Source organism: Coregonus lavaretus (assembly GCF_964263955.1).
Source record: "Coregonus lavaretus genome assembly, contig: SUPER_35_unloc_1, whole genome shotgun sequence".
NCBI lineage: Eukaryota > Metazoa > Chordata > Actinopteri > Salmoniformes > Salmonidae > Coregonus > Coregonus lavaretus.
Window position 1 is genome coordinate 4,886,478 of NW_028167181.1, and position 27,335 is coordinate 4,913,812.

At 42.6% G+C, this 27,335-nt stretch overlaps 1 protein-coding gene across 1 annotated transcript in view; it reads left to right on the plus strand.

Moving 5' to 3' along the window:
- Window positions 1–284: 284 nt before the first annotated feature.
- fam13a (family with sequence similarity 13 member A) overlaps window positions 285–27,335 on the plus strand; it is a 54,909-nt gene continuing 27,858 nt past the window's right edge. Inside the window, exons 1-4 of the mRNA XM_084188596.1 lie at window positions 285–677; window positions 3,248–3,334; window positions 9,170–9,384; window positions 21,263–21,307. Of these exons, the coding sequence (XP_084044722.1) occupies window positions 474–677; window positions 3,248–3,334; window positions 9,170–9,384; window positions 21,263–21,307 (551 nt within the window). The 5' untranslated portion in view covers window positions 285–473. The remainder of the gene's footprint in view (window positions 678–3,247; window positions 3,335–9,169; window positions 9,385–21,262; window positions 21,308–27,335) is intronic.

The window sequence follows — 27,335 nt, forward strand, 5'->3', positions numbered from 1 at the left end:
CTCATTGCTTTTCTCTGCACGTAGCCATCGGTACAGGTGCTTCTGTCCTCTTACTGTAAGAGGGAGGGGGGCGTGAGTTGACAATAGGGTTGTTTGAGTGGAGGTGTTGGGGTTAGAGGTTAGGGTCAGGCAGCACAGCACATTTGACCTGTCTCATCTGTTCTGGACACTGTTGTTAGGGAGGTAGAACAAACTGTTGTTAGGGAGGTAGAACACGCTGTTGTTAGGGAGGTAGAACACACACTGCTATGAGACTTGTTAATCACTCTGGGAACTTGTTAATCACTCTGGGAAGTCAGAAGACATTTCTACATTGTCAAATGATTTTCACTCTCCAATTCCTACCCTTGGCCACAACAGAAGTGTTTATCTAAAGTCTGTTCTGGAATGTATAGCTGGCATGATATTTCACACCATTAGATGAGGAAATGGCGTACATTCAATTACAAAGGAATAAAAGCCAACAGTAACTCATGCTGCTTCACTGGACCTGCCACTGGTCAATAGGAGGATTGTGTGTGAAGAATATATTTTTGTCTTTTTCTCAGGAGGTCAAGGAAACCCCAGTGAATAGGACAGATACTGAGTCACCGAAAACACCCAGAACCACATCAAGAACACCAAGCACTCCCACACACACTCAAAAGACACCGATTCCAGTTCCCAGAAAGAAAGAGGTGTGTGAGTGTATGTGAGTGTGTATGAGTGTGTGTGAGTATATATGAGTGTGTGTGTGAGTGCGTTTTTTGTGTGCCCCTGCCATGGAAAACAATGCTTAGGTGTCTCTATGGGGGGTACGTGCTGCCTGCCTAGTGCACACTTGTTTTAGTTTGCGTGTGTGGACCTGCCATGGAACACAGTGTTTAGGTCACAGGAGGTTGGTGGCACCTTCATTGGGGAGGAAGGGCTCGCAGAATGGCGTGGAATGGCATCAAATACATTAAACACATGGTTTGATGCCATTCCATTGGTTCCGTTCCAGACATTTCTATGAGCCGTTCTCCCCTCAGTAGCCTCCACTGGTTTAGGTTTGTGTTAGTGCCCTATGCACACATGTAGGATTCTCAGTGTTAACCTGCATGAACTACGTCTCTTAGAACTCCCCAACAGTGTACCTTTAACTAAGAATTCCCTAACAGAGTACTTTTAACTAAGAATTTCCCAACAGAGTAGAATTCCCCTTACAGAGTACTTTTAACACCAACCATGTGGTCACATGAAGTAGTCAATTAGACATGGTTTTGAAAAGTAAAAAGGAACATCTTTCGTCACACCTATGCATGTACGTGCAAGTCCCTGCATCATATATTCATAGGGATAGTTTCAGCTGTGATACAGTGTCTTAGGAAAGCATTCAGACCCCTTGACATTTTCCACATTTTGTTAAGTTACAGCCTTATTCTAAAATTGATTAAATTGTTTTTTTTCCCTCATCAGTCTAAACACAATACGCCATAATGAAAATGCAAAAACAGATTTTTTGTATTTTTTGCTAATTTATAATAATAAAATAAAACTGAAATATCACATTTACTTAAGTATTCAGGCCCTTTACTCAATACTTTGTTGAAGCACCTTTGGCAGCGATTACAGCATCGAGTCGTCTTGGGTATGACACTACAAGGTTGGCACACCGGTATTTGGGGAGTTTCTCCCATTCTTCTCTGCAGATCCTCTCAAGCTCTGTCAGGTTGGATGGGGAGTGTTCCTGCCCAGCTATTTTCAGGTCTCTCCATAGATAATAATATAATAATATGCCATTTAGCAGACGCTTTTATCCAAAGCGACTTACAGTCATGTGTGCATACATTTTTTAAACGTAGATGTTAGATCGGGTTCAAGTCCGGGCTCTGGCTGGGCCACTCAAGGACATTCAGAGACTTGTCCCGAAGCCACTCCTGCGTTGTCTTGGCTGTGTGCTTAGGGTCGTTGTCCTTTTAGAAGGTGAACCTTTGCCCCAGTCTGATGTCCTAAGCGCTCTGGAGCAGGTTTTCATCAAGGATCTCTCTGTACTTTGCTCCATTCATCTTTTCCTCGATCCTGACTAGTCTCCCAGTCCATGCCGCTGAAAAACATCCCCACAGCATAATGCTGCCACCATCATGCTTCACCGTAGGGTTGGTGCCAGGTTTCCTCCAGACGTGACGCTTGGCATTCAGGCCAAAGAGTTCAATCTTGGTTTCATCAGACCAGAGAGTCTTTAGGTGCCTTTTGGCAAACTCCAAGCGGGCTGTCATGTGCCTTTTACTGAGGAGTGGCTTCCGTCTGGCCACTCTACCATAAAGGCCTGATTGGTGGAGTGCTGCAGAGATGGTTGTCCTTCTGGAAGGTTCTCCCATCTCTACAGAGGAACTCTAGAGCTCTGTCACAGTGACCATCGGGTTCTTGGTCACCTTCCTGACCAAGGCCCTTCTCCCCCGATTGCTCAGTTTGGCCGGGCGGTCAGCTCTAGGAAGAGTCTTGGTGGTTCCAAACTTGGAGACCACTGTGATCTTGAGGACCTTCAATGTTGCAGACATTTTTTGGTACCCTTCCCCAGATCTGTGCCTCAACACAATCCTATCTCGGAGCTCTATGGACAATTCCTTCGACCTCATGGCTTGGTTTTTGCTCTGACATGCACTGTCAACTGTTGGACCTTATATAAACTTGAGAAACATCTCAAGGTTGATCACTGGAAAAAAGATGCACCTGAGCTCAATTTCAAGTCTCATAGCAAAGGGTTTGAATACTAATAATATATTTAAATAAGGTATTTCTGTTTTAAACATTTTATAAATTAGCAAACATTTCTAAAAACCTGTTTTTGCTTTGTCATTATGGGGTATTGTGTGTAGATTTTTAAAAATCAATTTTAGAATAAGGCTGTAACATAACAAAATGTGGAAAAAGTCAAGGGGTCTGAATACTTTCCGAAGGCACTGAACATGCTATTCCAGGTCAACACGTGAGGATACTACAGATATGTTATTCAATATACTATATGTTGACACGACTGATAAACAGCTATGAGTGATCACTGTGTATTGCAGCGATCATCCTGTATTCACAAAGTCATATTGCAGTTGAGCAATTGGGCTAATCCTAACCCATAGTTATATTGTTAGGAGCCGATATGCCCCGTCAGTCACAAATGCACTGTGATATGCCTTGGTGGATTGACGATCGTTAGCTATTGACAGAAAAATACATGATGTTATATGAATTATATGATATGTACATTGTCATTCCTCCTTTATGTTTTCAGGCTGCATCCAACAGTCCAGCAGAGAACACTGAGCCATCAAAAGAACTATCCAATGAAAACCCAATCATAACCCCAAGGAAACAGAAGGTACAGTGAATAAATTAAAATATTGACTTGTTCTCTCTGAACAACATGAACAATGTTTATTTGATTGCCTTAAGATTGCCCTATCCTGAAATAGACATCTAATCCTGATAATTGCACCGTAACCATGGCAATACAGACATGTGTTATCGGTTATTTCTCAAATATGGTGGGTTATCTCTGGTTCAGAGTAGGAGTGCTGATCTAGGATCAGGTCCCCATCTGTCCATATAGTCTTATTCATTTATGATCTAAAAGGTGAAACTGATCCTAGTTCAGCACTCCTACTCTAAGAGGCTTTGTGGATACGGGCCTGATGCCACAAACTACCTAATGTTGTCAATGTTGTTGTGGCTGTATTTGTATCTCCCCTAAACACACACACATACACGCCTGTACACATGCACAATAACAAACACAAACATAAACACACAGTGTCCAGAGGCATATACTACAAAGCAAGATCAATGAGTTAGCCAGCTAACTTTGATAAACAACCAGAAATAACAATTGATTTTCTGGTGCATTAGAAAGTTCTACTTAGATATGCGTTTTTGGTTGTTGAGCCAATTAGACCATGCCCATTTGAAGTCTATCTTTAAAAAAATAAAGAAATAAGTTATTTCAGAATATTTAGGCAAGTTAGCTGGCTAACTCATTGACCCTTCTTTGTAGTATACCCCTCAGGGGTCACTCGTGGGCAAGGACGGCTCTAGCCTTTTAGGGGCCCTAAGCGAGATTTGGTTGCCCCCCTAAGTGGGCAAAACATTTTAGTGGGCCCCATCTTGACAGCGGAAAGAATACATTTACGTTATAAAGTAGATTTTTGGCAATTCTACACATTTTGCCATGGGACGTAGAGGAAATGTTGCAGTTTTAAAGCAAGTTTTCTGCAGTTCTCATCATTTCTGGGCAAAGAGACATTTTTGACGTTTCTTAACACATTTCATACAATTCTACTCATTTTGCCATGACTTATGCCATGTTAATGATATGAGTGAGAGTGACTAACAAAATCAATGGGGGCCCGCTGGAGGTGAGGGCCCCTAGGCGGGTGCCCTGTGTGCCCGGGCGGTATTCGGCCATGATTACTGCAAGTTTAGATAACTGGCTAGACTAACTTACCAATCTAAAAAATGTTAGCTGACATGGCTAATTGAGTGACTGCTGATGCACAACCAAATGTCAAACTTGCACCTTGTGTTTTCTAACTCTCAACAGTAAGTTGAGAACCCAACTGATTTTTGTGAAGGTCGGACTGCTTATGCCTGGAGCCGGTCCTGGTCGTGGGCTTCTGATAGTGATAGCTCTGATCAAGCCACTCGCTCACATGACTTGATTTGATAAGGTAAACCAGTGGGAGGAAGCCAGCTGAGCCACAACACAACAACAATCAAGCTAATTCACAATGACACACAGAGCTACGCTGGCTATATGCCCTTCCTGTGGAATTATGATGCAGACAGCCGAATAGCCTTCACCAACCGACTTCCGTTCTTAAGTATTTCATTTGAATTAATAAAATTGCAGCCCTTGACTAAGAATGGAATTAAATTCTAATTCTATTGTTGTGACTCATAGACCTACATACACTAGCTGAATGTATTGTTTGTCTATAAAAGAGTTTAGCAGTTAGCCCATAGGATATTATTTAATATCCGGACAGAAGCCAGAGAAGAGATTGAGAAATGCTGATTGAGCTAACAATGGGATTAGTGAAGCATAGTGTGATGAAAAATAAGACAAGTTATTGCTGATGAGGGACGTTTTTTGTTTTCCCTGCAGAGTCCCCAGGACCCATGTGGCTCAGTTGGTAGAGCATGGCACTTGCAGTGACAGGATAGTGGGTTCAATTCCCACGGGGGACCAGTGTGAAAAAAGTATGAAAATGTATGCACTCACTACTGTAAGTCGCTCTGGATAAGAGCATCTGCTAAATGACTAAAATATAATATAAAATGAGTCAATAAAATCACAGAGCCTGTGCATTAGGCTCATATTTAGCATCGCTAGCATTATCTAATCTAGCGTACTACTTTGTTGTTGCTCCTTGGTAATATTGTTGTTGAGGAGCCACACAGACAAACACATTTGTTTTGTTTGCTTGTTCATTTGATTTTGAGCCATTTCAGTGAAGTTAGCTTTGATAGCGTTCCAGGAAATGTTAGAACGCCAGTTGACAATTGAAATACTATGGCCCTGGATAAAACAAAATATGTTAATATCAATTGTAATTCAAGTGATAACACTAAATATACAATTTCCAGGGCATTTAGAATGGATTTTTCCATGTTGATGGAAAATGAAAGAACTCCCCTTTAATTTCATGTTGATGGAAAATGAAAGGAACTCCCCTTTAATTTCATGTTGATGGAAAATGAAAGGAACTCCCCTTTAATTTCATGTTGATGGAAAATGAAAGGAACTCCCCTTTAATTTCATGGCAGGGATGTAGCTCAGTTGATAGAGCATGGCGTTTGCAACGCCAGGGTTGTGGGTTCAGTATTTTAAAAAAAATGTATTCACTAACTGTAAGTCGCTCTGGATAAGAGCGTCTGCTAAATGACTAAAATGTAAATGTAAAATGTAATGTTGATGGAAAATGAAAGGAACTCCACTTTAATTTCATGTTGATGGAAAATGAAAGGAATTTACCTTTAATTTCATGTTGATGGAAAATGAAAGGAACTCCCCTTTTAATTTAATGTTGATGGAAAATGAAAGGAACTCCCCTTTAATTTCATGTTGATGGGAAATGAAGGGAATTTACCTTTAATTTCATGTTGATGCAGCCACATAAACCTGACTTCCCACTACATAATAAAAACAGTTATATCCTGTGATTTACCATGGGGTTCCTTATAAATGGCTTCCTTATAAATGATCAAGGTTAGTAGAATAGTTTTATAGCCATATACGGTATACTGTAATGTAATCTGCAGCCTAATAAAATCAAAGCATTCTTATCGGGGATATTTACCCATGATGGCCTTGGATGACAGTCTTGTTTAAATATATAACCCAACAAAGATATGGCGTGTAGATAAGTTGGCTACCTGGCTTATATAATATAATAATAATAATATTCCATTTAGCAGACGCTTTTATCCAAAGCGACTTACAGTCATGCGTGCATACATTTTTGTGTATGGGTGGTCCCGGGGATCGAACCCACTACCCTGGCGTTACAAGCGCCGTGCTCTACCAGTTGAGCTACAGAGGTAATTGGACTTTATGGTGGGAGGGGGAACTATAGTTGAAAAGCCATAAGTACTGTTCTTCTGCTGATAGTCGTTCAGATGTGTTGATTGTGCAGGAAGCACACACTCACACACACATTTGGGGCCTTAGTGTGACATTGTAGTTTGGCATGTCTATGTAAATCTGTTGCGTGCAACTGAGAGGGGCTGTGACATTGCAATCGATTAATCACATTTTTGTGTTTCCATTTGGCATAAATTAGGCTCAGTTTCAATGTATTTATAGCTCTGTAGAGCCTGGCTTATCTGTCGAGGCTCTGGTCTATTGTCAGGAAATGTGAGATGAGTAATTGCCGCCATCGATCAGAGGGCCCTAAAGATGTTTATGATGTATTCTATCTGAACTTGTTCACCTGTTGTTGTATGTGCCACATTACCCAACACAGTGAACACTCCTGTAGTGAGTTCAAGTGACTTTCCCCATTTTAGCTGGGACTTTCTCAGCTAAAAAAAGTCCATGATGACATTATCATTCAACTGCTGTAGTCTACGTTCCTTGTGCTCTTATTTATATTTACATTTCAAAACTTAAGCAAACATTCTGTTGTTATGGTAACAGCGGTATTGGAATTTTAATGTCACACCTTTTCCGGTATTTAAGTGAAAGTGTTTTTGCTGCAGTAAATAATAGCTTGTGTTTTTGGATCATTGTGTTGTGGTGAGAATCTCAGCCAAGTGAGTGTTGTTCTTCACAAGGCCTACAACACATTAACAGGTATGTCTCTCATTCCAAAAAAGAGGTCAGACAACTGATCTGTCAACACCTCTGCTTCTACAACTAAAGGTAGTGTTGGTGATTTGGAAGCCATGTTTTCACAGGTGGTTGTGAATGGTTGTGAATGACTCAAGAACGGTTGTTGGTATTTCCTTTGGTAGTCTTTTTTTGGATTTTTGATCCAACTTGTAATTGTTAAGGCATTATTTTCAAATGAGGTCACCTCCTCTTTGGTCAATTGGACAATAAGAAACTGTTTAGCCTAAAAACGATTTCCTTCATGTTGTCTGTCATTAACACATTGTCGTACTGCCAGTTCGTCCTTCTTGGTGACAGAATGGTGTTTAGTTACCCATAGTTCTCCTGTTCGGCCACTTCCTGTCATCACCAGTGTTGGAGTCGTTACAAAAAAAAGAAGTAATATATTCGCTATTACTCGTTACTTCTTTCAACAATAACAAATTACTTATTACTCCCTGGAAAAAGTCATTAGTTACACTACTCGTTATATTGCTTTTGCGTTACACCCCAAAACGTTGCGCGTCCTCACGCAATGTAAACCATGTCAATGTTACGTTGGCCTATACACCTACACAAGTCTACACAAAAATCATGCCTTGTTGGTTTGGATGAGGTAGACCTACAGTCATCTTCAGCAGCAGTGGTCAGGTCTCAGGGGGTCTTTCGCTACGAGTTTTGTGTTGGCGTGTTGCCTTTGCAGGTGCTTTAAGAGATTGGAAGTCGTGTTTCTAGCAGTGGAGAGGTCATCACCCCCCCCCCCCCCCCCCCCGCCAACCTCTGGTGTCCTGGATGCACCGCCCCCCACATTAAGCCAAATACATCACTTAACTCCCGACATCTGTCGTTGAAGCGCAAAATCTAGTCCCTTAGGCTTAGAAGCTTTTCAAACTGTTCTGTAACGGAAAAACATGAACTACTAGACCTTTTCCATGGTTCTCCTAGTAGCAGAGAAAACCAACGATTCCAGCCCTGACTGGATATTCCATTGATAAACGTGGCTCACTGAAAAAGTACTTCCGTTCCTCATCATTAAATGGTTTAGCATTGGCTTTTGTCCAGAGCCAAACCCTGTCGTGATTGGTTAGTGTGCCTTTGATCAATAGTTGAGCTGTAGGCTTCAGACCCATTAGGCTACGAAACAGTGGACTGCTAACATTTGATAAACTTCACGTTTCTCATTCACACTTTTCTCTTACCCCCAAATACACACCTCTCAGTTATATGCGTTAGATGTAGCTAGTGTACCCCTGTAGAACTGAAACTCAGTATAGCCTACTTGTGAACACACCGTCGATATGAAGAAAGGTCGGTGTGACATAGCAGTGGTACGGATGAGGTTCTTTAGGTACACCGTAGACACGACAGGCTACCGCCAGCTATACCCCCTAGGAGTCAGCACGGTAAGAGCAAGAGGAGTTTACCCCTTTTCATTTCCACAGGGTCGTATTCACTAGGCATGAAACGGACGCAAACAGGCCGAAATGGGAACGTACTCTCTGAACTTTTCCAATAAGCTCGCGTTTTGCATTGAACGCCGTTTTGAAATGTTTCGCTACGGAGTGCCCAAATGAATACGACACAGTTTAAGGCTAACCTTACCCCTTCATTTGTTGTTCTTTTATAAGCCAACCTCCATGTCTCTACTGCCCATAGCCTATCCTCCAATGGATGTTTTATACTGTAGTAGCCTGACTAAAGGTCAGTACAGCTGATCTGATTGCCTCTGTGACAGTGTGCTGAGGAAGGGATCATTTCCATCTCTGGCTCTACACACCGGACTCTAGTGTTACAGGGCGTCCACCCGCCTCACCAGTCCTTCATTCTCCTTCTCGCTTTCCACAGGTGAGGAAAGTAAAGCGCGAGACAGCGATGGTGCTCCGAGCCGTGCCCCTTCCCAGTCTCTCTCCTGGGCTGCCCCATGTGAGGCCCCTGCCCCTGGTCCTATCCGTTCCCCTGGCCCCGGAGGTGAGGAGCCCCAGCCCTGAGAGGATGGAGCAGACCCCACCGGGGGCCCCACAGGACGTCAGCGCGGTCAAGACCATGGAAACCCTGAACAGGTCAGTGTGTAGTGTAATAACAGACTGTTATTTTGGGGCTGTTTGGTGGAGAGTTACAAATAGGTAGTCTTTAACAGGTTAGTAGTTCATGATGTTTGTATTCATTCAGGAGCACAATAGGATGTCTGAGATTCCACTAATGTAAAACCTTATTAAGAGAGTGGGATGAGGCACGTTGTCAATGGAAGAGGTTATATTAGGTAGTTGATTATTTTTATTAAATGCATAATAAAATGCTACGAATGCAGAAAAAGTGCAGATACAGTGGGGGAAAAAAGTATTTAGTCAGCCACCAATTGTGCAAGTTCTCCCACTTAAAAAGATGAGAGAGGCCTGTAATTTTCATCATAGGTACACGTCAACTATGACAGACAAAATGAGAAAAGAAAATCCAGAAAATCACATTGTAGGATCTTTAATGAATTTATTTGCAAATTATGGTGGAAAATAAGTATTTGGTCAATAACAAAAGTTTCTCAATACTTTGTTATATACCCTTTGTTGGCAATGACACAGGTCAAAAGTTTTCTGTAAGTCTTCACAAGGTTTTCACACACTGTTGCTGGTATTTTGGCCCATTCCTCCATGCAGATCTCCTCTAGAGCAGTGATGTTTTGGGGCTGTCGCTGGGAAACACAAACTTTCAACTCCCTCCAAAGATTTTCTATGGGGTTGAGATCTGGAGACTGGCTAGGCCACTCCAGGACCTTGAAATGCTTCTTACGAAGCCACTCCTTCGTTGCCCGGGCGGTGTGTTTGGGATCATTGTCATGCTGAAAGACCCAGCCACGTTTCATCTTCAATGCCCTTGCTGATGGAAGGAGGTTTTCACTCAAAATCTCACGATGCATGGCCCCATTCATTCTTTCCTTTACACGGATCAGTCGTCCTGGTCCCTTTGCAGAAAAACAGCCCCAAAGCATGATGTTTCCACCCCCATGCTTCACAGTAGGTATGGTGTTCTTTGGATGCAACTCAGCATTCTTTGTCCTCCAAACAGGACGAGTTGAGTTTTTACCAAAAAGTTATATTTTGGTTTCATCTGACCATATGACATTCTCCCAATCCTCTTCTGGATCATCCAAATGCACTCTAGCAAACTTCAGACGGGCCTGGACATGTACTGGCTTAAGCAGGGGGACACGTCTGGCACTGCAGGATTTGAGTCCCTGGCGGCGTAGTGTGTTACTGATGGTAGGCTTTGTTACTTTGGTCCCAGCTCTCTGCAGGTCATTCACTAGGTCCCCCCGTGTGGTTCTGGGATTTTTGCTCACCGTTCTTGTGATCATTTTGACCCCACTGGGTGAGATCTTGCGTGGAGCCCCAGATCGAGGGAGATTATCAGTGGTCTTGTATGTGTTCCATTTCCTAAAGATTGCTCCCACAGTTGATTTCTTCAAACCAAGCTGCTTACCTATTGCAGATTCAGTCTTCCCAGCCTGGTGCAGGTCTACAATTTTGTTTCTGGTGTCCTTTGACAGCTCTTTGGTCTTGGCCATAGTGGAGTTTGGAGTGTGACTGTTTGAGGTTGTGGACAGTTGTCTTTTATACTGATAACAAGTTCAAACAGGTGCCATTAATACAGGTAACGAGTGGAGGACAGAGGAGCCTCTTAAAGAAGAAGTTACAGGTCTGTGAGAGCCAGAAATCTTGCTTGTTTGTAGGTGACCAAATACTTATTTTCCACCATAATTTGCAAATAAATTCATAAAAAATCCTACAATGTGATTTTCTGGATTTTTTTTTCTCAATTTGTCTGTCATAGTTGACGTGTACATATGATGAAAATTACAGGCCTCTCTCATATTTTTAAGTGGGAGAACTTGCACAATTGGTGGCTGACTAAATACTTTTTTTCCCCACTGTAAATGTGTATGTAAAACTTTAAGCAACTAAACGCTTAAAAATATATATATATATTTAAAAAAATAGAATTACTTTCCCATCTGTGTTCCAGTGCATATGGTATTTTTGGTAGCACCTCTTTCCTGAATAATTAAAGCTTGCCTCATAGCGAAGAAGAAATACATCTTGCAGGTCCTGGTTGTCAGCCAAGACTTCTGAAGTATAGCACAGCTTTTATGATTCAATCTATCTGCAACGATCTTAAAAACAAACTTTTATGATTATCATTTGTGGGGGTCATAGGTTATATGATAACCAAGCACAATCATTCTAGTAAACATTGAGTTACATGTTATGACAATACATACATACACTATTACATCAAATGTTGGAGTGGCGCAGCGGTCTAAGGCACTGCATCGCAGTGCTAGAGGCGTCACTACAGACCAGGGTTCGATCCCGGGCTTTATCACAACCGACCGTGATCGGGAGTCCCATAGGGCGGCGCACAATTGGCCCAGCGTCATCCGGGTTAGGGGAGGGTTTGGCCGGGGGGGCTTTACTTGGCTCATCGCGCTCTAGCGACTCCTTGTGGCGGGCCGGGCGCCTGCAGGCTGACCTCGTCGTCAGTTGAACAGTGTTTCCTCCGACACATTGGTGCGGCTGGCTTCCGGGTTAAGCGGGCGGGTGTTAAGAAGCGCGGTTTGGCGGGTCATGTTTCGGAGGATGCATGACTCGACCTTCGCCTCCCGAGCCCGTTGGGGATTTGCAGCGATGAGATTATTATTATTATTATCAATATGTAATAGTACAGTATGAGATGAGATGAGTTAAGAGATACATACTAGTAACCCTGTGTTATAATACAGTATGAGAGACTAATTGTAAATATCATATGACCACTGTTTGCATTGATGAGACATTCCCATCATTCATTGTAGGGTGATTGTGCGGAACTCAGAACAGCCAGATGCCATTTGGGATCTAAAGAGCCGGGAGCCGGCCCTGGTCGCGAAGGCCCCTGTGGCATCCATATGGCATCTAAACATATTTATTATAAGTTAGCTGAAACTGGACCCTGTGCGGATCAAGTGTCCCCAGTCTGGGAATAGCATGTCTGCAAAATAACGTGTACAACTGTGTTGGTTGGTTGTTGAGGCCTCCTTAGGGTTGATGTCAGCATTAGCCTAGCGCTAGCTAGCACACCCGGTGTTCAGTTGCTGGTAAACAAGATAGCGTTGTCCTCAGTGCATGGCATGCAGTCACTATGATGTAAGATTTCAGATGGAGCTTTTGTCCGTGGAGGGCTTAGTCAATCAATCAATCAATCAAACAATAAGCTTTCTGCAGGTAGTTGTTCATGGAAAATACAAAATATTAGTCTGGTCATATTGGGCATGCATAAAATCAAGTTTGTTTTACTAGGAATTGCTAATAATGGGGATCCTAATAAAATACCAAATACCAAATTACATGTTTATTCACAATTAATAAATGTCTCAGTGGAAACTAGTAACTGCTGAATACAGGCCTCATGTTTTGTGGTGTTACTTGGAAGAGGACCTCTGATACAGGGCTTGTAAGCAAAATAAATGTTCTCACTAGATATTCAATACTAAGTATCAACGAGGAAAATGTAAGCAGAGCTTGTCTCGCAGGAGCAAATAGAACAAGTTTGCTAAGCAAACAAAATAGTATGAACAAGCCAACGGATGGTAAACTGAACAGAGATACGAGGCTGTGCTATGTTACAGCTTGTGTTGTACAGCTCTCTAGTTGGTGCATGTACTGGATACAAACACACGTGTGCATGCACACATTTTTAATATTTTACTGCCTTTAAATGGATAAGATAACAGGGTCTAAAAACAACTTAAAATGAAGCCTGATACTGTCTTTATAAACAGGCATTATGAGTGCCTGGCCATACCCCCAATACTCGTTGTTTGACAGATAATCTATGACAAATCAACACCATTCCTTTTTAGGTTGTAAAAGGGGACTTTCTAGAGGGCTTTATATGTTTATTATTATTACTATTATTATTATTATTATTATTATTATTATTTCATAGTTATTATTACTTTATTGTTATTAGACAGTAATTGCCATATTATTCTTGTTACTAAGTATTGTTTGTTTTAGTTCATTTTCATTTGGACATCTCAAGAGATTTCATCCTGCAAAAAGTCAAATAAATAAATATCATTACCTAATTACCCCTAGCAATAGCAACAGGTGCTTTCCCATTGAGTGGCAACAGCTTTCCTCGCCATGCACTTCACAGCGACAGTAAATCTATCAGAGGATCATTCTGACACCTTCAAAATCCCCTCATCGGGGGTATCGGGTGGCCGATTTGGGGATCAGGTGACAGGGGGACCCTCGTAGCCTGCATAACCAACCCTGTCTCTTGTTGGGATGCTAATAGGCTAGTGGCTAGGCTAATAGCTGACTGGGACAGTGTTGCTATTGCGGCTGCCACATGATGTGATGGACCTTTAGCTAAAGTTCAGCAGACGGGTGTAGCTAGCGAAGGATTGCCAGACCAAAAACTGGAACTGGTTGGGGGGCTTTATTATTAGTTACAGTGGGGAGAACAAGTATTTGATACACTGCCGATTTTGCAGGTTTTCCTACTTACAAAGCATGTAGAGGTCTGTAATTTTTATCATAGGTACACTTCAACTGTGAGGGACGGAATCTAAAACAAAAATCCAGAAAATCACATTGTATGATTTTTAAGTAATTCATTTGCATTTTATTGCATGACATAAGTATTTGATCACTTACCAACCAGTAAGAATTCCGGCTCTCACAGACCTGTTCGTTTTTCTTTAAGAAGCCCTCCTGTTCTCCACTCATTACCTGTATTAACTGCACCTGTTTGAACTCGTTACCTGTATAAAAGACACCTGTCCACACTCAATCAAACAGACTCCAACCTCTCCACAATGGCCAAGACCAGAGAGCTGTGTAAGGACATCCGGGATAAAATTGTAGAAATGCACAAGGCTGGGATGGGCTACAGGACAATAGGCAAGCAGCTTGGTGAGAAGGCAACAACTGTTGGCGCAATTATTAGAAAATGGAAGAAGTTCAAGATGACGGTCAATCACCCTCGGTCTGGGGCTCCATGCAAGATCTCACCTCGTGGGGCATCAATGATCATGAGGAAGGTGAGGGATCAGCCCAGAACTACACGGCAGGACCTGGTCAATGACCTGAAGAGAGCTGGGACCACAGTCTCAAAGAAAACCATTAGTAACACACTACGCCGTCATGGATTAAAATCCTGCAGCGCACGCAAGGTCCCCCTGCTCAAGCCAGCGCATGTCCAGGCCCGTCTGAAGTTTGCCAATGACCATCTGGATGATCCAGAGGAGGAATGGGAGAAGGCCATGTGGTCTGATGAGACAAAAATAGAGCTTTTTGGTCTAAACTCCACTCGCCGTGTTTGGAGGAAGAAGAAGGATGAGTACAACCCCAAGATCACCATCCCAACCGTGAAGCATGGAGGTGGAAACATCATTCTTTGGGGATGCTTTTCTGCAAAGGGGACAGTACGACTGCACCGTATTGAGGGGAGGATGGATGGGGCCATGTATCGCGAGATCTTGGCCAACAACCTCCTTCCCTCAGTAAGAGCATTGAAGATGGGTGGTGGCTGGGTCTTCCAGCATGACAACGACCCGAAACACACAGCCAGGGCAACTAAGGAGTGGCTCCGTAAGAAGCATCTCAAGGTCCTGGAGTGGCCTAGCCAGTCTCCAGACCTGAATCCAATAGAAAATCAGATAGAGGGAGCTGAAAGTCCGTATTGCTCAGCGACAGCCCCGAAACCTGAAGGATCTGGAGAAGGTCTGTATGGAGGAGTGGGCCAAAATCCCTGCTGCAGTGTGTGCAAACCTGGTCAAGACCTACAGGAAACGTAAATGTAAATGTAAATATGATCTCTGTAATTGCAAACAAAGGTTTCTGTACCAAATATTAAGTTCTGCTTTTCTGATGTATCAAATACGTATGTCATGCAATCAAATGCAAATTAATTACTTAAAAATCATACAATGTGATTTTCTGGATTTTTGTTTTAGATTCCGTCTCTCACAGTTGAAGTGTACCTATGATAAAAATTACAGACCTCTACATGCTTTGTAAGTAGGAAAACCTGCAAAATCGGCAGTGTATCAAATACTTGTTCTCCCCACTGTATATTTCAACCTGATTTGTATATAAATACATGTGCAATTAAGCTGTTGAAGTAGCCTAGTTTTCATAGTCAGTCACCCGTCAATGACTGCATTGCTGTGACTGATTTTAACTTGCCCTTCTGTAGCCTCTGAGATATGAAAGCCAATATAGAGAGGTTTGTAACTTTACACACAGCAAATATTCAATCAACTTCCCATTAGTAAGGTCTGGAGGTTTCGTGCCTCCCTCTACTCTTATGCTTACTTGTCAGCTTGCTCTTACTTTCCATGGGTATGTGTCAGACTAGTACCTGAGTCAGTACAGCATCCAGTACTAAGCAGGAACAAACTGGATCAAACTGGATTACAACTGAGAGATGGGTAGAATACTAGTGGTGTTGAACTGCATTTGGTTAAATCTTGAACTGTGAGAACTAGGCCAATGGAAGAGAATGGAAGACAATTCAAAGTGTGAATTTATGATGGGATAATTTCATTGGCCATAAGTATAGTTCAAGCCAAGGCTAAATATGTGTGTACGCAGGGTTCAAAACAGTGTCAACTGTGATGGCATCAGTAACCTAAACTGTTGTTCATTTATTTCATGTATTTTTCATACATAAATAAACAGAAAAATTGATGGTCTGGTTCAGAGTGACATGTTTTCCACTAGAATCGGCTGTCACTGGTTTCCTGGGTTTCTCCCACCTTCTGGGGTCAGGGGTCAGATTTCTCTGGGGTCAAATGGTAACCCCTGGGCTGGGATATCCCCTATTGGCCCCTCCTCTACTCCTTTGTCGTCGCTCTACTTCTGTTTTTCATCTTTCTATGCTAGTCTTTATCAGATATCCCCATATAAAATAACTACAATTATACATTTTCCATCATTTGATTCAGATGATTAATCTGCATTTCTCTGTGCTACGTTTTCCACATGTCAACTTAGATGACCGGCATATAAGCCGGTTTTGAGCCATGAATAAGGGCTCCATTTTCCATGTCTGCCTCTCACCGGACTGGAAAATACCAGTTTGCCGGTGGCACTGCTATGCGAACTCCACATGTGCATGTTTAACATTGAACCTGCCTGCATTTCTACAAACTGGCCCCAGATCATCAAGTCTCATTGAGAGTAGACTACAGTGGGTTTCCTAGGATATTATATAGAGGAATTGCATCATCAGATCAACTCGTTGTAACACTAGGAGACTGTGAGTGTGAAGAAATGTTTGCCCACTGTCTGTGCACGGTTTAGACATTGATCCTGTCTATGGATGCTTCATCATTACAAAGACTCCTATCAATTCATGCTCATATCTCAAATCAGAAGCACAAGCCAGCATAGTAAAGGCATGTGAACCTATTAGCTACTCCAGTCGCATATATTTATATGATACATTGGAGTCATTTAGCGGACGCATTTATCCAGAGCGACTTACAGGAGCAATTATGGTTAAGTGCCTTGCTCAAGAGCACATAGACAGATTTCTTCCCACTAGTTGGCTCTGGGATTCGAACCAGCTGCCTTTCGGTTACTGGCCGAATGCTCTTAACCGCTAGGCTACCTTCCACATCACATAGGCACTCATCTCAACTCTTCTAGATACAGGCTACATGCACATAATGGTTGTTGTATGTAGTTGCCATGGTTCACTTACTTTTGTGACATAACCCGTTGTCTTTCTTAGAAAGAAACCCATTGAAAGCGGGTTGGGATGTGTGTGGGTGTGTGTGTGTGTTGGGTGAGGAACGTAACGGTGTGGTGTGAGTGTCAGACACTCTGGGGAGGTTATTGTTGGCCAACCATCAGTCGGATCCAACACGTCTGCTTGGATTTAAGGTGGGAAAACCCTAGTAGCTGGCCCAGACCAGTCATCACCAACTCTAACCTATAGGATATGTCTAAAATGATTCCCATCTGCAGAAAGAGAGAGAGAGGATATCAATTTTGATCCAACTTGGCAAACAGGTGTCATTGACTCCTGAGCGGCCAATAGGAAAGGAGGGTCAGAGACTTGGCTTGAATGTTATTGGCTCCTGAACTGGACAATAGGTGAGGAGGGGGGGTTCGGAAAATTGGCTTGAACGGATAGGAAGAGATGATACTGCAATGGCACTAGTCAAGAAGACGTTAGTTGCCATGGTTTCTGACATGTTTGACTACCAAGTCTGTCATTGACCCTTCGATCTCAAAAGGCCCATCTGTAGATGTGACAGACATTTTCTGCCATTATAAGTGGCCTATCAGCTGGTGTTTTGGTGTTGACTAATGGATATGTACACTGAACAAAAATATAAACGCAACATGGAAAGTGTTGGTCCAATGTTTCATGAGCTGAAATGAAAGATCCCAGAAATTTGTCATATGCACAAAAAGCTTATTTCTCTCAGATTTTGTGCACAAATTTGTTTACATCCCTTAAAGTGAGCATTTCTCCTTTGCCAAGATAATCCACCTGACAGGTGTGGCATATCAACAATTTGCATGTTGACTGCAGAAATGTCCACCAGAGCTGTTGCCAGAGAATTGAATGTTCATTTCTCTACCATAAGCCGCCTCCAACGTTGTTTTAGAGAATTTGCCAGTACGTCCAAACGGACTCACAACCGCAGACCACGTGTATCCACGGCTAGCCCAGGACCGCCACATCCGGCTTCTTCACCTGCGGGATGGTCTGAGACCAGCCACCCGGACAGCTGATCAAACTGTGGGTTTGCACAACCGAAGAATTTCTGCACAAACTGTCAGAAACCATCTCAGGGAAGCTCATCTGCGTGCTCGTCGTCCTCACCAGGTTCTTGACCTGACTGCAGTTCGGCTCGTAACCGACTTCAGTGGGCAAATGCTCACCTTCGATGGTCATTGGCACGCTGGAGAAGTGTTCTCTTCACAGATTAGTCCCGGTTTCAACTGTACCAGGCAGATGGCGTCATGTGGCTGAGCGGTTTGCTGATGTCAACGTTGTGAACAGAGTGCCTCATGGTGGCGGGGTAATGGATTGGGCAGACATAAGCTACGGACAAAAAACACAATTGTATTTTATAGATGGGAATTTGAATGCACAGAGATACTGTGACGAGATCCTGAGGCCCATTGTCATGCCATTCATGTTTCAGCATGATAATGCACGGCACCATATCGCAATGATCTGTACACAATTCCTGAAAGCTGAAAATGTCCCACCAATATCCAGCAACTTCGCACAGCCGTTGAAGAGGAGTGGGACAACATTCCACAGGCCACAATCAACAGCCTGATCAACTCTATGCGAAGGAGATGTGTCGCGCTTCATGAGGCAAATGGTGGTCACACCAGATACTGACTGGTTTTCTGATCCAAGCACTTCCCTTTTTTTTAAGGTATCTCTGACCAACAGATGCATATCTGTATTCCTTTCATGTGAAATCCATAGATTAGGGCCTAGTTAATTTATTTCAATTGACTGATTTCCTTATATCAACTGTGACTCAGTAAAATCTTTCAAATTGTTGCATGTTGTATTTATATTTTAGTTCAGTGTAGGAGGAAGTCGCCATGTTCACGCTGCCATGGTGGTTTAACCCCATTGACCTGTTGGTATATGGCCATAATGTCAACGTAAAGAGCTGACACTGGTCAACCACAGTACAACTACAGGTCAAGGCCATTGGAAGCTCTAAACATATTGGATGTGGATGATCATATGAGTATATCACTGTGCTCTCGCCAGCTCTTCCCTTTTATTACGCTAGAATTATGCTAGAAATGCATTGCTTATCGAAAACTGTTTTACTGGTTGAGAAGGAAAGCTGCCTACTCCACTGTGTGTGGACCAACCATATTGCTCATTCACAATTGGCTACTTTTCTCTCCACAGTTCCTGCATGTTCCCCCATTGACCCTTTGGCAAAAATTTCATAATCTCTGAAGCGTGGTGGCTTTATGGTAGCCTTCCCCTAACACCTTTGTCTATGGTGGAATGTACCGTCTGTAACTTGGGTTATGAGAGTGTATACCAAGAGGGGCTCAAGTAGGCTTAACCGGCCCAAGCCTTTCAGGTTCGGTACACTGCAGGCTCTATTCTCCAAATATTCTAAGAATGGACCATGAAGCAGGCTATGATTGATCCTCCTTATTAAAGCAGTGTGGAAGAGGCCTGGTGGACGCAGAGGAGAAGGGGGAGGGGGGCTGGAACACTGACCTCCAATCAGGAGAACCTATACTCCAGTAAGATCCTCCTATTGGACATGGAGTCACCTGGACTGGAACCCAAACTGAATATTTTCATAACCAAAGTTTAGATTCCAGGCTAGGAGTCACCTCCATAGGATAATGCAATGCTATGAACCTGAAATGAATTCTGTGAGCTTGAATATGACCAATGTGTCAAATGTGTCAAACAAATTGTCCTTATACCTTCATTCAAGCAGGTATAGGCTATTGAGAAACCATTATTTAAACAATAACGCACTATGGTAAAAATTTGTTGAGTTGAATTAAATAAATATTGTTTATTTGTCTACAAAATGGTGGAGGGTTGCCAGCCTGGCCAAGTTGTTTGGTAATTTTCCATCACCTCTGCGAGGATCAAGTCTCCTCAACAAAGCCACTTGTTATTCCTTAAGTAAGGTAGTGGGTAAGCAGGATTTCCGTTTGCAACAATTCGTGACAGCACACATTATTTTAATACGCTTGCCAGACTGTTTAACACGGTCTAAGTATAGGGAAACATTTCTCGGCTGGCTTCCACCAGCAATACGTAAACGTTGTGAAATGCCGTTGTGAGGTGTGCTTGGTACCTTGATCCGGAAGAGGGATTTCATAGACTATGTACGTAGGTTGTATTAGAGGGGGGGGACACACACATGCAAAACAATTCTTACATACACACTCATTCAGAATTCTTCAAGATAGAGGCCAGGTCATGTGATATGGCAATCTTTTGAAGTTGAATGAACTTCGGCCCATTTCGGTTCCTGACAAACTGAAACCTAAATCCTCTGTTTGGACTCAGTACGGTGTTAGGCCTTTACACCCCGGGCTGCTAAACCAGTGGTGTGTTTTCCCCTCCCTGCCCTAGACAGTGACCCCCTCACACCCTCCTTAACGTAAGATCACTTGAGCTACTGCACGTACCCAAAAACTCAGAGTCCAAATATCTTCTCAATGGCCCATTTAACAACAATTCAGTCTTGTGTGTATTAGAGAGTCTATTGTTTATTTCAAAAGTGTCTAACAGTATTTACAACCCATGATTAGACAGTATTAGCTGTTGTTTATTGTCACGATTGCCAACTTCCATGTGCTGTATCCCACGGTTATGGGAAAATGGCACTGGTGATTGAGGTTTGGCTTCCTTATGAACGCTGTGGTAAACCTTTCCGTGGCGATATTTAGGCCTTTTTGCAGCAATTTTACACACTATGTTAATCACACACATGCTACTGTACGCTACATGATGTTTAGGGTAGTAAGGCCCTCAGCAGGTTAAAGTCTCTGTCAGGATATGTACGTGTTAAGAAATCTCCACATTAAGAAGTTCCCGTTATTGTGTCATAATTTCGGTCATGTGTAACTATTGGCCCAGGCCCCGCCAGAGCTATACCAGAGGAGGGCACACACGGCCTTCAACTGTCACTTTAATAATTCCCAGAGACAAGCTTTAACTAAAAGTACTGAACTGACTGGAACATTAGGTGGCTATTGTTCCAGAGACAAAAGGACATTCTGTCCCCTAAAGAAACACTGAGGCGCAGAGTGAGGGAGAAAATAGAACTATGCGTTCATATGTAATATTGCATCACTCTCACCCGACAGTGGCTAACCTAACGGTTTTTTTTGTTTGTTTGTTTTTGCATTTCAGCTCCCAAGAGGAAGACAGCAGACCCATATCTCCTTTCTACACGAGGTAGGTCCTGGTCTTGTTTTTGTCCTGAAAAACGAGGTCGACAGCATGTTATTATGGAGATGTGGGGTCGTAGGGCGTATCCGCTGGATTTCATGCCATGTCAAGGCATTAACATAGGAAACAATAGGCCCACCAGAAAGAGGAGAGGAGGGAGGGGGCATGCTGTGCAAATGCAAGCTGCTGTTGTTATGATGGTGTGGCAGTGTGAGCACGTGGTCTCTAGTCCAACAGGACATCCCGTAAAACTGTCAAACCAAAACATGATTTGTATAGTAGTGAGATGAAAGGGATTTCTGTCAACCTGAGATTGAGACTGACACCTTTATTTATTGTTATCATACTGGCCAATCTGGATATTGACCTCTCCAATGGGCCTGCACACTATACGCCTCAAATTGTACAATTTAACATCTCAAATTAAATCAATTGTCATACATCACATAGTTTCATACATCTGGATATTGATCCATCACTTTATTCACAAAGTATCTAAAAGAAATAGGTACATAACTTCACAAATATCATATAACAGAACATTTCATGTCACTGCATCTATGGTGCAGAACCAGATTCCCAACATAGTTTGACAATCCACTCAATTGTGTCACACCTCCACTTGATGGAAATATTCTCCAAAACATATACCCATCATGAACTGTTTTGACACCCTGTCATACAGTGACATCAGACCAACAAGGTACTTAGTGGAACCGGATCGTTCTGGTTTGACACCCTGTCATACAGTGACATCAGACCAACAAGGTTCTTAGTGGAACCGGATCGTTCTGGTTTGACACCCTGTCATACAGTGAGATCAGACGCACAAGGTTCTTAGTGGAATTTCCGGTTGAACCGGGTCATTCTGCTCTGACACCTGATCTATGAGTCGCCCTCCAGGCGACTCACTTCCTGTTAACTTCCTGTTTGGCTGAGACTGTAAACTCTAGAGTCAAGTCAACTCTACCGCCTTCACCAGGTACTATAGTAAGACCATAAGCCTTGACACAGACCCTCATTCAGCCTTTCTCCTTTGAAATGTACCCTAAACAGGTTTCATCCTTCACATATACCTAGTTATGTTTCTGTGTTCAAGATCGTGACCAGTAGCATACATCTGACATTTTCACAATGATTTCGATCATCGATGGTGATGGCTCAGAGGCCATAATGTACAGTATATGATGATGAAGGATGCCAAACAGGGGCGTACTAGCCATCTGGCACAACGGGCAAATGGCACATGGGCTGGTCCATTTTTAGCCCACTGGGCCTGTCTGACTTGGGTTTTTTGCGCAATATTATAATTATCTGGCTAATAATGGGGGCCTCAAGGGACAAATGGGCTGGTGTGGGGTAGGGTTGGACAGTATCCAGATTTTCATACCATTTCTGTACCATACCGTGTACGCACAAAACAATTTAGGCAACAGGGATCTTGGTCCAGGAGGGGATTGAATGGCTCTGCTGTAACCAAGAAGCTTGATCTTGACATCTAGCCACTTAGATAGCAAACCAAATGCATAGCTGGAGCCCTGAGCTTGATATAATTAATTTGACACATCTTAGTTTTTTTTTACAGTTATACTTAACTTGTAGTTATAAGCGGTGGTATAGCACCAGCCCACCTTTTATGACATCACTTCCAGTTAACTTCCTGTTTGGCTGATTATGTAAACTGTAAACCCCGGTATACGGTATATCGCCCAAGCCTAGTGTGGGGGCCTCGGGGAAAGGAATGGGCCGGTATGGGGGCCTCAAGTAAAAACATGGGCCAGGGACGATTTCTGGTCCCAGTCCACTTCTGAGGCCAAAGACCTTGACACTACAGAAGAGAAACATTACCACAGTGACTGATGTTTACCACTACCCACCCTGTGCTAGACTGCCTATGTGCTAGCCTGCACAGTACTTCTCTCTCTTCCTCACGCAAGCCTCTTAAGTGAGTCATGCTTTCTAAGCAATTCCAGCGTCTACTTGCACTCAGTCACATACATTTTTACATTTTAGTCATTTAGCAGACACGCTTATCCAGAGCAACTTACATGAGCAATTAGGGTTAAGTGCCTTGCTCAAGGGCACATCGACAGATTTTTCACCTAGTCGGCTCGGGGATTAGAACCAGTGACCTTTCGGTTACTGGCACAACGCTCTTAACCACTAAGCTACCTGGGCACCACAGGATAGCTTAATCCTTTCCCTGTCAGAAACAGAGCTCACCTTTCAACCATGTTTCCTTTCTATGTTGATCAAATCCTGGCTAATAAGTGACTGTGGTGTAATACTGGATTAGTTGAACGGACGTTCATTTCATTTTGAACCCCTGTATGTTGGGCACGCACACACTGAGTTGGATGTTTAATGTTTGGTCTGTTTCAAGCCCCCCTATAGAGTGACTCTGGGGGTTTTTCCTCTACGTTTACTGCCTTCTACAATAACACATTTTTGTTCACATCCCTTGACTTTAACTTATAGGGGACTGTGTTTGTGTGTGTCTGCGCGTCAATGTTTGTGTGTTTGTCAATGTTTGTATGTGTGGCTCCACGGAGATGCCTGTTGCCTGGTAGCCCACCACTTGGATTGTTAGCTTAACATGGGTCAACCATTCCTTCTAGAACATCACATTCATTCTCTGACCCATAGACTATAAACATAACACTGCAAATACTCCTTTAAAGGTGCACTATGCAGAAATCCTGGTTGCTAAAATTCTAATAGTTTGCTTAATTTCAGTTTATGTGACAAAACCAGTGGTGTAAAGTACTTAAGTAAAAATACTTCAAAGTACTACTTAAGTAGTTTTTTAGGGTATCTGTACTTTACTTTACAAATGTTTTCGACAACTTTTACTTTTACTTCACTACATTCCTAAAGAAAATCATGTACTTTTTACTCAATACATTTTCCCTGACACCCAAAAGTACTCATTACATTTTGAATGCTTAGCAGGACAGGAAAATGGTCCAATTCATGTACTTATCAAGAGAACGATATTATAATAATAGACAGTACTGTCCAGCCGTCTTCATCGACCTGGCCAAGGCTTTCGACTCTGTCAACCACCGCATTCTTATTGGCAGACTAAATATCCTTGGTTTCTCAAATGACTGCCTCGCCTGGTTCACCAACTACTTCTCAGATAGAGTTCAATGTGTCAAATCGGAGGGCCTGTTTTCTGGACCTATGGCAGTCTCTATGGGGGTGCCACAGGGTTCAATTATTGGGCCGACTCTTTTCTCTGTGTATATCAATGATGTCACTCTTGCTGCTGGTGATTCTCAGATCCACCTCTACGCAGACGACACCATTTTGTATACATCTGGCCCTTCATTGGACACTGTGTTAACAAACCTCCAAACGAGCTTCAACGCCATACAACACTCCTTCCGTAGCCTCCAACTGCTCTTAAACACAAGTAAAACTAAATGCATGCTATTCAATCGAACGCTGCTGGCACCCGCCCACCCGACTAGAATCACTACTCTTGACGGGTCTGACCTAGAGTATGTGGACAACTACAAATACCTAGGTAAATTGGATGTAGTCTATCACAGTGCCATCCGTTTTGTCACCAAAGCCCCATATACTACCCACCACTGTGACCTGTACGCTCTTGTTGGCTGGTCCTCACTACATATTAGTCGCCAAACCCACTGGCTCCAGGCCATCTATAAATCACTGCTAGGCAAATCCCCACCTTGTCTTAGCTCATTGGTCACCATAGCAACACCCACCCGTAGTATGCGCTCCAGCAGGTATATCTCACTGGTCATCCCCAAAGCCAACACCTCCTTTGGCCGCCATTCCTTCCAGTTCTCTGCTGCCAATGACTGGAACGAATTGCAAAAATCTCTGAAGCTGGACACTCTTATCTCCCTCACTAACTTTAAGCATCAGTTGTCAGAGCACCTTACCGATCACTGCACCTGTACACAGCCCATCTGAAATTAGCCCACCCAAATACCTCATCCCCATATTGTTATTTATTTTGCTAATTTGCACCCCAGTATCTCTATTTGCACGTCATCTCTTGCACATCTATCATTCCAGTGTTAATACTAATTGTAATTATTTTGCACTATGGCCTATTTATTGCCTTACCTCCATAACTTACTACATTTGTACACACTGTATATAGATTTTCTGTTGTATTTTTGACTTTATGTTTTGTTTTACCCCATATGTAACTCTGTGTTGTTGTTTTTATCGCACTGCTTTGCTTTATCTTGGCCAGGTCGCAGTTGTTAATGAGAACTTGTTCTCAACTGGCTTACCTGGTTAAATAAAGGTGAAATAAATAAAATAAAAATAAAGAACACGTGGTCGTCCCTACTGCCTCTGATCTGGCGGACTCAGTAAACATAAATACATCATTTGTAAATGATGTCTGAGTGTTGGAGTGTGCCCCTGGCTATATGTACATTTTTAAAACAAGAAAATGGTGCCGTCTGCTTTGCTTAATATAAGGAATTTGAAAGGATTTGTACTTTTACTTTTGATACTTAAGTAGATTTTAGCAATTGCATTTACTTTTGATACTTAAGTATATTTAGAACCAAATACTTCTAGACTTTTACTCAAGTAGTATTTTAATGGTTAACTTTAACTTTTACTTGAGTAACTTTCTAATAAGGTATCTATACTTTTACCCTTTTTATGGCACCCTACTCCCTATATAGTGCACTACTTTTGACAAGGGCACTATAAAGGGAATAGGGTGTAATTTGGGATGCAACCTTATAGCCTCTCTGTGACCCATGCCTCACTACCCCACCGTCTAACCAGGACACCTCCATAAAGACGAGGGAGCGCTCTGCCATGGAAGTAGATTCCCAGTAGGACATTTGTTGTGGTGCTTTGGTCTGTCACCATGGCTACAGTATTGGAGCACAAATAGGTCCCCAATGATTGTAACCATGTTGATTATCTGACACCATTTCCACCCTGTGGTTTGCTTTGAGTTATAATGATACCTACCCCAGGCCTAGTTATAATGATAGCTATTATTTCTATTTCTTGTTGTTGTTGGCTTGCCAGCTGATGGAAATACTTTAAATGAACCTGTTAAATCAGTAATCATTACCTATCTAACATGAAATAAGTATGATGATATCATAATGATCTCGTTCCTGGATTTGGATGTCTCTCTCCTGTCTCTGTTTTAAGATGGTGGTTCTGGATCCTGAGTCACAGTCTTATTTTGTTGACCGTAAAGAGAACCGTGTATGCTCCTCTTGCGGTAAGGGAAGGTCATGGCTTGGGGCAGACTGTTTGACAGTTCACGACCCACAGGGCATATTCATTGCACTGGGTTACAACGCACCAAGCTGCATCCTAAATGGCACCCTATTCCCTATATAGTGCACTACTTTTGACCAGAGCCCTATGGGTCCTAGTGAAAAATTGTGCACTATATAGGGAATAGGGTGCCATTTGAGACGCAGCCTCACCTCACCTCATTCCAGACTTATTACATGTACGTGTCTAGAGTGTGCGGAAGGTTCTAATAGCTAAACTCAGTGGTACATATAATCCCTTTCCAGACAGTGATGTCATATCCTGGAATGGATTAGTAGCCTACTGGTACGTGCCTCCCTTTTGCCCGCTGCTGTGCCCGGACAGAGGCTACTTGGCATGGGGTTGCCATTCCCAGTCTCCTGGTTGTTATTACACTAGACTTGAGACTTCACATTGGGAGGTTTAGGTTGTGTGTAAACAGGCTATTCGACTGCTTTGTGCACTTGTTGCAGGCTAAATATGGCAATGTCCAAAATACATATTACAGGAGACAGAATAGAATATAACTTTATTGTCCAGCTTGCTAAGGAAGCATTTGCATTATGAATAGTGTTAAATATTAACGACCTGTAATAACATGCTTATTATGTACTTATTACCATATGTTTGATAATACAAAGTCCTAAGGATTCACCGTATCCCAAGGTAACTAGGCTATCCAAATGATGTCTTCCTCTAATGGTGACCTAATATATTCATTAAGATTCCTTCCCTTTTCTTAAACATATCCCAT